At 33.9% G+C, this 13,569-nt stretch overlaps 1 protein-coding gene across 1 annotated transcript; it reads right to left on the reverse strand.

Moving 5' to 3' along the window:
* Positions 1-3,260: 3,260 nt before the first annotated feature.
* Positions 3,261-6,062, reverse strand: LOC145165181 (ACT domain-containing protein ACR8-like). The gene is made up of 7 exons (XM_079083865.1): positions 5,751-6,062; positions 5,240-5,285; positions 5,032-5,146; positions 4,868-4,935; positions 4,202-4,774; positions 4,013-4,117; positions 3,261-3,926 (listed from the first exon to the last, which is right to left on the reverse strand). Exons 1-7 carry the CDS (start codon positions 5,819-5,821, stop codon positions 3,555-3,557), a joined length of 1,350 nt encoding a protein of 449 aa, XP_078939991.1. The 5' UTR covers positions 5,822-6,062; the 3' UTR covers positions 3,261-3,554.
* Positions 6,063-13,569: the final 7,507 nt, after the last annotated feature.

Here is a 13,569-nt window from a genome sequence, read left to right on the forward strand (position 1 = left end):
TCTTATACATCATTGTGGGTGTTGATGTTGATGTTCCCTTGATTTTGATGTTCCCTAAAAACATGGAATATAAGATCATACCTTTTTGCATAAGGTACTTTAAGTCACAAAACAGGGGGAATTTTGTTTGGTTGCAAGAATGACTAATAAGCATAAACAATAGAATGTAAGAAACCAAATTAATGTTTCCAAATGATCTCCCAAATATTAATAGGCAAAACCCTTGATAAAAATCACCCTTGAGTTGTATATAAATTAGATAATGAGAAAATTGCTCAAAAGTCCCGAAATAAGGCATCAGTGGAAACTGCTAAAAAGCGGTTACGCATCTGACACGACCCTGTGTCAGTTTTTCCTTGGGTGATACGACCCCATCTCACTTGAAAGTACAGTGCCCTCTTCTGAATAATCTTCAAATTATAATGCTAAAAAACGTCAAGTCTTAATGTGACACATCCCATGTCGAGTTTGCCTAAGATGACACGACCTATGTCATATTTTGTGAGCAAACTGACACAATCCGTGTGGGGTCTTCTATGATGAAACTTTATTTTCTTCATTTGGCTTCCAAAAATTCCACGAACTAGTAATTAGTGTAATGCAATGTAAAAGTATTTACTAATCATGCTAAAAAGGTGCATAAAATGCACCTAACAATAACTTACCTAGTAATAATCATCGTCTAACACACCTCCATATTGTCATTCAAGGTTTACATACCTCCATGCTCATATTGAGTTGTTGGGACCAAATTTTACAATGTTGATTTTAAAAAAGTGAACCTTGAATGACAATATGGAGGTATGTTAGGTTAAATACAATTATGGAACCTCCATATTGTGATTCAAGAGTGAAAAGTGAAAAAAGAATATTGAATAATAATATGTAGGTGTGTTAGCGGATGATTCTTAGTTGTTGGAACCAAAATCCATATGAGAGTTAAAAATGAACTTTGAATGACAATATGGAGATGTGTTAGTCAATGGCTGTTACCATGTAAGATATGGATGTGCATTAGAAATGATTATATTTTCTTTATTTATAATAAAAAAATATTATATTTATAAATAATTTGTCAATAATAATATACAATAATTTATAATTTGACAATATGGAGATATGTTAGCCGATGATTGTTACCATGTATGTGATGGTGTGGAACAAACCATATATTGTTCATGCAGTGGGAGTTATGAGACGATTTATGTCTAAACCATGGATAGAGCATTAGGAAGGTGTCCAGTGGTTGTTATACTACTTGAAATGGATTTTCGAGGCTGCTTTATGCTTCAAAAGAAAAGGGTTAGTTTTGGAAGGCTTTGTTCATGTTGACTTAGGGGTTGCATAGATTCGGGAAAGAGCAATTCGAGATATATGCTCACAATCGGAGGTACAACAATCAGTTGGTTGTCCATTTTACAAAATAGTGTTGCTCTTACAAAAAGAAAAACATAGTACATGGCGATTGCATAAGTAAACAAGGATTTATATTGTTGAACAACTTCGTGTCGAAACTTAGTCTTAGAAGTAGAGATTAATGCATTCACCTTGAAAAACGAGGATTGTTTCAAAGAGTTATATGTTCCTAAATTTATTCCTAGCTATTTTCATTTTTTTATTTCTATGATGTTTCATAGTATCTACGATGACAAACCCTTTAAAGGCTTTGATATTTTACCACATTAGGCTTTAAGGTATACTTACGATGCCTTCACGGAGCACCTTCCGCCACCTCAACAACGCCTTTAAACCATGCTATTGGGGGGGGGGGGGGAGGGGGGTCATCACCCAGAAACGAGAAGGAAGAAGAAGAGAAAAAGAATGATGAAAGAGCATTCACACATTACAGCTTATGACAATGACCATGACTGATCATGCCACGAAACACATAGGTGGTGTATTCACGTTATTATTGCATGCTACGTAGGCACCATGCTCCTGACTTTACAAGTACAACGTATACCACACAACCTTAGAGAATCCACAATGTATTGAACTCTACAGAGTTTAATGGATTGTCACATCATCATTCTACATTCCATACAACTTATTGATATTTCTTACAAGATATTGAACTCTACAAAGTTCAATGAAACGTTATAAAAAACTAATGTATAATATTTATTTAAGACTTAAAAACTTTCATTTTTTCCATTGAAAAATCCAATGAATGACCATTGAATTTTAAGTCCATTGAAGGTCAAAGTGTCATTTTATAATGATAGAGCTATATCTATTGAATGACAAATAAATTTGTCACGTCATTCAACTTTTCATTTAACTCACAACTATAAATGCTCTAAGTGGCAAAAAAAAATTTGAACTACAAATCTAACATACTCCTAAACTACTCCTTAATTTACCAATGTATCAGATGAAACTTGAACCTTCGATTTTAAAGAGAATGACAACATCTGATAACGTTAGGCTAGAAGTCATTTGGTTGTTAGTGACAAATGAACTTTCATAGTAGTTCTTTCTTTTTATAAAAATAGGTTGTAATAAATTATTTTACTTTCCAAAAGTATTTTATAAAAAGACTCTTCATAATTAATATATCTCCAATTTTTTATTGTTAAAAACCCCATTTTAGGTTTGATGTTTTTACTTTTTAGGCCATTTCATTTTTCTTGAAAATGAACCTTAACTAACTTTAACATCAAAAAGGTGAATGTTTAGAGATGCGGTTTCATGAAAAGGAAAAAAACCTAATATTCAACCTTTATTTTTTTTATTATTATTATTTATTATTATTGTTATTATTATTATTATTATTATTATTTGATATTGAATAGTAACGCCATTTTAACCGTTCTCAATGTTTTCGTTCGGTAAAAAATATACATTTTTCAATTTCTAATAGACTCTATGAATTCAGTTAGTCATGCATTATAATGATAAGAATCAAAATTATGAAAGAAAAGGGGAGCGGGGTTAAAAATAAATAAATACTTCATCCTTTTGAGGTTATATAACTAAAGACGTGTTTGTTGTCCAAAAAAGAAATAGAACTGGTTTTCTCACATGACAAAAACCTTTTAGAAGGAGTGTTGATTCCAAGATGTTGCAATCGTCGCGGAAATCTTTCCAAAAGATTTTGAAGGATTAAAGCCGAACCATCTTAATCCTCAAATATCATCCAATTCCATCAATCATGTCAATATATGTCATTGTTTTTTCACTTTGCACGTTACTACCCTTTTTTTCTATCATACAAATTAATATATACACATAAATAATATTATAAAAGCAGAGTCAAATTGGTCAAATAGTAATTGTAGTAGATATAAAATAAGTTGTATGTACAAACTACTAACTAATAACTAATGTCTATTAGGGAACAAATGGATGCAAGTGTAAACCAATCACCTACCTAAATAATAATTACCCATCAATCCATTTCCCCTTCTTCTATCTGTGTGTAATGTGGCCCCCTTTCATTTCATCAACCCAAACCTAACATATGTATGTGTCCACCTACTAATCACCAACCTTCACCAATAATATTTCTTTCATCTCTTATGTACAAAACACAAATTTTTTTTTTAAAATTCTCAAGAATACGACTTTATCAGCCCTAAATTATAAAGATTCTTTTTAACTAAACTCCCAAGTGACAACAAAACCGCCCCACCAAGTCCACTTCCACCTCCATGTTGTTCTTCATTCTCTCCTTTTTGTTGATTCCTAAATGGTAGTTCCTTTACCCTTAGGCAATCCGACCCGATTCCTTGTCGGACCGATTCTATCATTCTTGAATCCACGTCATTCCCAAGTGCATCCGTCACATAAAATATGTTTAAAGCCGTTCCCATTGTTGTTGATATTTCGGCTCTTGTCACATTTAACGCGTTTTCTCTAAATGTTCGTGTCACTTCTGCTAATAGCCCCGGTCTATCCGTCGTACATAGCTCAAGCCTTACACCCTGAAAAAATAAATTAAATCGTTAGCAGACTGTTTCTTTTTTACTTAATGGACTTTATCAGTTAAACAAACATTGTAACTTCATACCTCGGATGCTCTTCTCTCAATGGCGGCTTGCAAGCAAAGAGTCACGCGTTGCTTTTCGGCTTCGGAACTAATCGGGGTTCCATCCGTATGTCTAATAAAGAATTCCTAAACCATAAGAAATTGACACAAAATATTTAGCAAAATAAACAAAAAACCGATTTTATGCCAAAATGGTATAAGAATATATACCAAATATGCTCCGTTTTCTGTGGTGTTAATGGTTGCGTGAAACACGACATATTGCATATCGGTTAAAGTGCAAAGAACATCGAATAAAAGCTTGGGGCGATCTTTGCACTGAATGTTTAGAACCGAGTATCCTTTCTCCAAACAGTTTTGAACAGAAACCAGTGGCGAATGATCTTCGCCACTGGTTTTTATGTTTGCAGACCGCTCGTAATCGCGGTCTGCAAACATCATTTGGTGTAGGCGTCTCTCAGTGTGAGTGATTGCCATTGAAACCGAAGTTTTTGCACTGCGGATATCGTTATCGCCTTTAAGTACGTTTCTTAACCTCGCTTCGATTTTCTCAATTTTGTGAGAATCTTCAATCGAGCATCCGGAATCACAATCTTTTAAGTAAATGAGAGCCGCGATCCGGCCATTGTGTGTCCATACTTTGGATTCAACCACATCACATTTGAGTTCCGAAAGAACCGCAAAAACTTCGGATAGAAGGCCGACTCGGTCGGTCCCGGTTAACTCGATTGCTGTCATTCCATCGATCGATTTGGATCTTGTGTTGCGAATGGTACCGAGTGACTGTGAAAAGAAATACAATTATGGTAAACTTAAATATTTTTAAATAAGAAATAAATCTTAAAGAAAAGGGTAAAAAGGAAAAAAGTAAATTACATGTTGAATGCAATTGATGATGTTGTTGTCCGTCAATTTGTTACCACCCAAATCGGTTACATGAAAAACTGTAGATAACGAGATGACAACAGTTAATTATCAACTGTTAATTCTACATGAACAAAATTATTGAAAAAAATAAATAAATATAAAAGCTTAATTACCATCCATGTTCCACCTTCCATCGGATGAGACATAGCCTTTTTTAATTAGAAGATTCAAATCTGTAAGCACTTGAACAGCCTCTAGAAGAATTCTATCTTTTCTGGCACTATCGATCTAAAGATTATTAAAAAAAAAGGATTAGTTTAATTGTCAAATTGTAAATTGATTTAATATGGAAATTGGTCAACTCTAAGAATTCAAACTTACCATGACTAGGGTTGCGTTTACACAACCGGCATTGTCGATCATGACCCTGAGATTGACAGAAAAAAGTTGATTAAGACTTGTCGTGGGAAACCATAGCGTGAAAGAAAATTCGAATTTTGAACTGGAAATTAGAGACAAGAAAAGGTATTGGTCTTTGAAAAGTCAAAATTGGATTGTGGAACAAATTAGAACTAATTTTATCTTTACAATTTTGGGAGGCTTAGAAAAAAAAAAAAAAAAAAAAAAAAAAAACCAGAAATCAATTTTATATTATTATTATTATAATAATCACCCAATAACAAATCGTTGTTTCCCTTCAAACATACCGTGATTAGAACACTAAGCTTGTAGTAGCAGTTGAAGAAAGTGAATTAAAAATTTCCGGTCGGAAAAACGCAGATATATCATATATGTCGACAAAATTTGAAAAATTACTCTGGAGTGTTTAATTAGGTCATCAGATTACAAATACAGAACTTAATATCTAAGAAGTAACAGAGGAGATGCTGACCTTGGAGTGTTCATTCGCACAAGTAGCTTTTCAAACTCATCCATATAAGGTCTCCTGTCCATCTGCATCATTTTGGCTTCGTCTTCCTTACAGGAGATGGATATTATTATGCAGATCAGAAATAAGAGATGAAATAGGTCTTGATTTCAAGTCTTGTTTGCTTTGGGAACGATTTCAACAAAGGAAATAGCGGTTTACAGCTAACAGAGAACCCAAAATCGAAGAAATTCTTGACTAAATCGCCATGGAAAATAGAGCTGTTAATTTCTCTCTCTAGGATCTGAACCACGCCTTTGGGTATTATGGCATCCGTTACCCTGGTATTTATATTATCAGTTTTTTTTTTATTAATGTAATAAAAAGGAAATATTTACTCTTTAAGCATGAAACAGGCACATGGCGTAACATACGCTGCCCGAATCCGAGTGCCCGTTTTTCGAATTTCTTTCTTTACAAGTCAACTTGACACCTCAAAGGAAAAGCCTGGGAATTGCCATCTTTTCAAAAAAATTAAATTAAATAATTCATTTTAGGTTAAAATTGGGCCCCGTGCCAGCTAGGATGGATGACGCGGCCATTTAAATCGACCACCTCCTTTGCTTTACTTCGACTCTAAACACATTATATGGTGTGACGTGGCACCAGCAGTTATAAAGAAGCAAATTTTAGTTTATTAATTTAGTTAAATTTATGTTTAAGTTTAGTTTATAATTATAAATTTATAATCACTAGTTACAATGGAGTGGAATTGCCGACCGAAATAATGACGGCAACACGGCCCGCATTTAAGTAACAAACACCGCCTCAATTGGCTTTTTCATTGTCTAACATTTACGCCGGTTGGTTTTAAATTTATTTCTATTAATTCTATTTCATCAAACAATATTTATGGTTACCAAGAAAATGGGCGTCTATGGAATTGGAATTTACCAAATATATCTTATACATCATGTAAATTCTTTTTTTTATTTCTTTATACCATAAAAAGGAATGAGAATGGCGTATATGGTAATTATTTTTTCTTGGGATGGGGGGAGGGAGGAATACCTATTTACCCTTTATTTTATACCATAACAGGAAAAGGAAAATCCATTAAAGATTATTCTCATTTCCATTTTCTTGCATAAGGATCTCCTAGTAAGATGGTATGTTATATAGTGTGAATTCAGAATCAATAAATGGTGAATCAAACGTTGAGGCTTATAGAATAATAGAATCATAAATAGCACTAACGAACATATGATATTTGATGGAGATTATTTCTTTTAAAAATATCTATATCTTCTGATTATTGAATAATACATAGAAATAGAACAATGATACTTGGGCTACACACATGGCCATGGACCAAGAATGCACACATAAACACATAACATTCTATTAACAAATTCATGTAGTTGGGACGGAAGATGGCCGATTGAAAATTTAAATTGGATCTACATACCAAGGTGATGTGGGGATATGAAGAACCAAGACATGTCCCATAACTACTTTGTCTCAGACAAAATGTATATTGATCTTAATGTGTTTGGTGTGTTGATACTGGATATGGTTAGAGTCTTAGGTACACATCGCTAACGTTGTCACAATAAACGACTGTGACTTTAGTTAGAGAACAATGTCGCTCGCATAGTAGATTACGTAACCAACAAATTCCATCAACAATATTGGCAACACTTGGTATTTGGCTTCAGCGTTGAAGCGAGAAATGATGTCTTGTCATTTGGAGGACCAAGATGTTGGTGATTTTATATCATCAATATTATTTAAGTGTAATAGGATTAAATTTGTTGACCAAAAGTGATCTTGTTGAATATTGAACAAGTTAGGATGGTGTAGGAGTGCACACTTGTTTAAGTTTTTCAAGATTCAAAGTACATTGTTATTTAGGGGCGAAGCCCCTAAACGAACGGGGGTCCGGGGGCAGCGCCCCTGGGGGGGTCCAAGGGGTAGAGCCCCTGGCTGGGATCGAGCTGTTAGAAAGTTGACCCTTTTTCCCCAGAGATCCGTTTAATGACAGGTTTGGTAGTTTGACAGTTTGTAACTGTCTATTGACAGTTTTCAGACAGGAATGATATATCCGTTTTTGGTCATTTTTCTGGTACATCTTGAAGAACATTTTCACATACATTCTCAGATTTCATTCTCTGAATTTCATCCAATTGAGTGTTCGATCTGTACCATCGAAATACTTCAATTTGATAGTGAATCACGACTTTCAGAGAATCCAAGCAATCTATTCATCCCCTATTTTCTAACATAAGATAGCATGTTGTCGCCAAAAACTACACAATATCCTGGTGTTGAAGGACATGTAGTGGGACAACCCACCCAATATGTATTGGAATAAGTTGTAAGCATGTGCGATGGTGACACAAATATTTGAGTCTCGTAATTGAGAGTGACACGGATATACCACAAAATACGTTTGAGAACATTAAGGTGAGGTTTCTAAGGATAATGCATAAACAAGCATATTTATTGTATGATATATGAAATGTCGGGCCTAGTAAATGTGAGATCTTGTAAAGCACCGGACAAACTGTGGTACAATGTGAGATCGACAACAGAAGGTCCTACATCATCAATTTTTGCTAGAGTATCGGATGTTATATCAACTATATACTTTCATTGGGATAAAATATGTCGTTTTTGTCACAACATACAACGATGTAAAAGAAATAGTTGAGGCTGCCAAGGTATGCGTGATGCGACAATCTACTTATTGAGACTAGGAGGGGATGTAATGATAACAATGTTGTCGATATACAACAAAAGGTATGTTGTATCAGGTCTTCTATAATAAATGAATAATGATAAGTTTCACATGCTATGAGTAAACCCATGGTGAACCATGAACTGAGTAAAATGATGAATTCATGCTTCTGGTGCTATTTTAAAACATATAAAGGTCATTTTAATAGACGAATATTACTAGGATATTGAGGATCACGATAACTTGGTGGCTGAAGCATGTAAATTGTCCCCTGGATATGATAGTGTATGAAGGATTTTTCACATCAATCCGGTGAACTAGCCAATGATGTGAAACCGCGAACCTGAGAACTGTGTGTGTAAGGTCCCAAAAATACTAAGTAAAATTTTTCTTTAAGTAAGCCCGAAACCACTATTCATTCATTCCAAAAACCCAATCAAAGTATAAAAATGTATCAAATAGTTATCAGAGTACAAAACAAGTCATAAGATTCGGAACACTGGTGGATGCGATGTAATAACGTTGAGTTCTTCCCTTTGGAACCGGAAGTACCTGAAACAATAAACATGAAACCGTAAGCACAAAGTTTAGTGAGTTCCCGAAAATACCGCACATTGTACATACATATCAACTCGAAGCTATAACGACTCTATTTCACCTCCGAGTCTATTTCAACTCAGTTAGTGTTTTCCAACCGAACGGGTCGACTTTACCCCCGAGTCTATTTCAAATCAATCGGTATTTTTCAACCGAACGAGTCTGTTTCACCCCCGGGTCTATTTCACCCCACATACATAAAGCATATAGGCATATCAACAAGAGTCATAAAGACAAAAAGCACATACATGCATATCAACAAGTATCACAAAGACAACTATCATCCTACAAACATAATCTAGTGGGCCGACATTGGTGCCTTCGACCAACGAGTACAGTGAAGAGACTCACCTCTCAGACGATAATCAATTAATACTGCTTTCACTGCCGAAAATACTGATGTTATACATCACTTATATAGTCACACAAGGTAAACCCTTAGCCCTCCTTCCAAAACTAGGAGTTTGACCAAAAGTAAACTCAAATCAAAAGTCAACGGTCAAAGTTGTATTCAGTTGACCGCCACGTCGCGACCATCCATGACCACGTCGTGACCCATAAACGACAACACAGAAGGTGGGTTCCCATACGTCACGTTGTGGCGACCTAAGGCCATGTCGGGGGCACTGGGTTCTTAAAAACTTAATGGGTTAAGATGTTTTCTTCAATTCCAAGAGCTCCAAGATTAGATATGGTCTTTCCTATGGTCTATATGGAAAAAGTTTCCAACTTTATCCCTTAAGACCAGCCAAGAGATCAAGATCTCAAAACCTAGGTCCAATAAAGGCAAAACATAACATGGACTTAATCATTAAGCACTAAATCTTGAAAGTTCATTGTCCATCAGTTCCAGAAGAGTTTCTAGCACCAACACTAACATAAAAATTCATGCTTTACAAACATGCATGTCCAATGCATGTCTTGAACCCATATTAGGTCAAAATAAAGGTTTTATGACCAAGACTTCATGCATGACACCAAAACCTATTCTTACTTCAGATCCAAGGTATTAGTCACCCCAAATGTATCAGAGATTCATAAAGTTGCAAATGCTATGAGATCTCCCCATCCCAACTCACCAAGACATGAAGAAAAAGGGACAAATCTAGAGATCTGGAAACTTAACAATATAAAGATTGAGTCTTAGACACTCACCAAGGTCCAAAAGATATGCTAGAAGATGAAGATGATGCTTGCAAGGTGAACTACCACACTGAAAGGCTTCATTCTCCTTCAAAATGCCAAAAACACCACAAGATTCTTCAAAAAGAGTTCAAGGAGGTTAGAACCAATTAGGGTTTGCAAAAGGGATTGTTGGAAGCTGAATGATCATGAAACCCTAGCCACCATGTCCTTTAAATATGGCCCAAATACCAAGAGTTAGGGTTTTCTCCAAAAACAGCTGCCACGTCGTGGCAACATATGGCCATGTCGTGGCGGTCATTAAAGCCCCACGATCAAAAAGGAACTGCCATGCCGTGGTGAAACCTCCACCACACCATGCCACCCAAATGCAAACTCAAAATTGGGAGTTCACTCGTACCTGAAACAGGTGTTACAAATCTCCCCACGTAAATTAGACTTCGTCCTCAAAATCATTTCTTACAACTTACTATGTTACATTTGACGACCCTACCAAAACTTTCTAAATACTAATTAGGACTGAGAAGTCCTCTTGTGCAGACAACCTCCTTCTAATATTGATATCAAACCCCCCAATCTTAGCAGAGATCACATATCCTGACGAAAAATCGAACCTTAATTCTCTGTCCTCGACCAACTAAGGAAAATCTTGAAAGATCTAGTATGCTCAAGAATCATATTAAAGTGATATTGCTATTTAACATATGATACTAATGGGTCACACGGACAACTTGATATAATTGATTATTTATTAAAAACTGGTTTTAATAAATATTAAATAAACTCTTATAATTAAATTGGAAATTATTTATTTCTAGGAAATAATAATTTTCATTAGCAAGCAACATTACATAATTCATATGTTATGAATTAATAAGTCATGCACAACATTTTGGACTAGGTAAATTCTTTTGTCTTTTACCATAAAGTTAAAGTGTATATTTTATAAACTTGGTTTATAAAATATAAAGGATTTTGTCTTCTTACTAGCTTTGATTTTCTAAATTAAGAAATGAACAAACATGGTATGGCTTTCATGTTAATTTAATGAAAAGTAATGTCTTACCATACAAGCATGGGGGACATGGTGGTCTATTGACATGAGAGGGCTTAAATGGTTAAGAACTTATGTGTAAAATAACTACTTTATGAAGGCTTTCACTAGTTGATTCTTGGACACACTAAAACCGTAAGATGCTAAGGGGGTGCCTCACTCTCTCATCTTTTGTTCGTGCATGAAGATCACACTCTTGCTTGTGCTCTCTTTATCTTCTTATTTTGATAAGAACATAAAGCTTAAGAGTCTTAAGAGTTTTATACAAAAGAACTAGCATTCTACATCAATTTGATATATTGTTGGTGTCTCTAAAGTTCATCATTCTTCATAAACTTCCAAGCCTCCCAAGAGGATCCACAGAACTACAAGTGTTGTTATTTCCTCATATCTTCTTTGGTTGGTGTGATTTAATCTTTCTACAACTTGCAAGATGATCCTTAGTGGGTTTACCTTGTTTATGTTATTCAACAATGATCAAGTCTTCCGTTGCCAAATATCATGTTTTTGAAACTAATTTTGAATAAAAACCCAATAATTGGTATCAGAGCCACCTTGCAATATTGGTTAAATTTTTTAATTTTTGGAAATCTTAGTTTTTGGAGAATATGGATAACTTGGTTTTGTATAAAAACAAGTTCATATATATTTTCTATGACAACTTTATAATTGTTATTTTATGTGACAAAAGTTTTCATGCATCGTTTGTCATTAAAGTTGTCTTAGAAAAACAAAGGTTGTCTAATGTGTATCTTTATATGTATGATGTGCATAAACTAGCCAAGGAACATTGTGTTTGTTGTGTTGGTTGTTTTATAAAAATGGTTGTAATAATTTATTTATTCATATGACATGTAGTAAATTAAATAGATTAGTTTTATTGGTTTATTTTTGTAAGTAATAGATCAGTTGTTAGAAATACTTTATTTGTACAAAAATGTAACAATAAATGAAGTTGGAGCCATTTTTTGAAGATCAAAGTGCAATATTCACGAGTATAAGGTGTGCAGAATTTTCAGTGACAGTTTGCAAACTGTCGCTAAATGTTGTTGCTGTTGCTGTTGACAGATTTCTCAAAGGGTTGTTGAGCATTTGCGACACTTTTTGCAGCACTTTCTGAAAGTGTTGCATATTGCTGAAATATTGTTTTAAAGAAGTTTTTCCAATCTTTTACAAGCGATGAGTGTTTTCTCAACTGAGAGTTTCTACAACAACATTATAAGAATATTTTTAGTCTCTTAAAATGTCCCTTTAGGAATGGACTTGACATTTTTGTGTTGGCTCACAAAAAATATCACTAGTTGGTTATGTTTATGCACATATAATTTTATGCATGTTTATATTGTTTATTTTATGCAATTATTATGTGTGGTTGATAAATTAGTTTTTCACATGCTTAAATAGTTTTGGACAAAATAAACATCACTTGGAGTTTGGTATTCAAAATTTATAATGTGGACATAAGATGTAACAAGTTATTGGTTTAAAATAAAATCCAGATTTATAAAACGTTAATAATGTCAAATTTTGAAATACTTAAATATAAGTTTTAAAATGGTGATTTTTATAACTTATACAAACTCCAAATATATAAGTAATAAAAAAAAGTTTTATTAAAGATATAAAAGGTTCAAATGCACTTAAACTTAATACTGGTTATAAAAATTGAATCGCGTTAAAGTTATATAAAAACTAGATTTTTATATAGAACCTTTAAAAGTGATTTTCTTTTTGAAAATTGATACCATGGTTTATTACATTCATGTAATAACCATGATATCATATGTTTTTTAAAACTAGAATTTTAAAACTTACAAAAGACCCTTTTACAAACCTCAAATCTATGCAATCCATTTTGAAGAACACTCGCACATCTCTTGTATGCACTAGTGGGTTAAAGGATACATAACCACTTAGTGTTATCTTTTGATGGCCGGGGTGTATACGCAATTTCTATAACCAAGTTATAGGCCGATCACACAAGTTTTTCAAATTGGATGACTTGATCGGAAATCTTTTGTGCTAAAGGATACCTAAGGAAGAGAGATCTGAGGCATAGATGGGATCAAACATGTCTAATTAAATTTTTTACTAGCAATCCCATAAATCTAGGAATTATATAGTAAGATATAATTGATAATCGATATATACCTGGTTGAATTCAAGTGGATGAGATAAAGGATACCTAACCATTTATTTGTTTTGCAACTTGGATCCTAGACTTTGATAATTAATATTTTTGGAAACTTAAAGGGTATTAATTATTAAAGAATTTAAATTGAAAATTCTAAATGAATTTTGTTAAAATT

Source organism: Lactuca virosa, chromosome 3 (assembly GCF_052849685.1).
Source record: "Lactuca virosa cultivar CGN04683 chromosome 3, Lactuca_virosa_CGN04683_v6, whole genome shotgun sequence".
Classification (NCBI taxonomy): Eukaryota; Viridiplantae; Streptophyta; class Magnoliopsida; order Asterales; family Asteraceae; genus Lactuca; species Lactuca virosa.

Coding starts and splice junctions, on each gene's coding strand:
- LOC145165181 (XM_079083865.1), bottom strand. CDS start 5,821: ATGATGCAGATGGACAGGAGACCTTATATGGATGAGTTTGAAAAGCTA. Junction 4,775..4,867: donor TCATCAATTGCATTCAACAT/GTAATTTACTTT, acceptor TTCTTTTCACAG/TCACTCGGTACCATTCGCAA. Junction 3,927..4,012: donor TTGAGAGAAGAGCATCCGAG/GTATGAAGTTAC, acceptor TTATTTTTTCAG/GGTGTAAGGCTTGAGCTATG.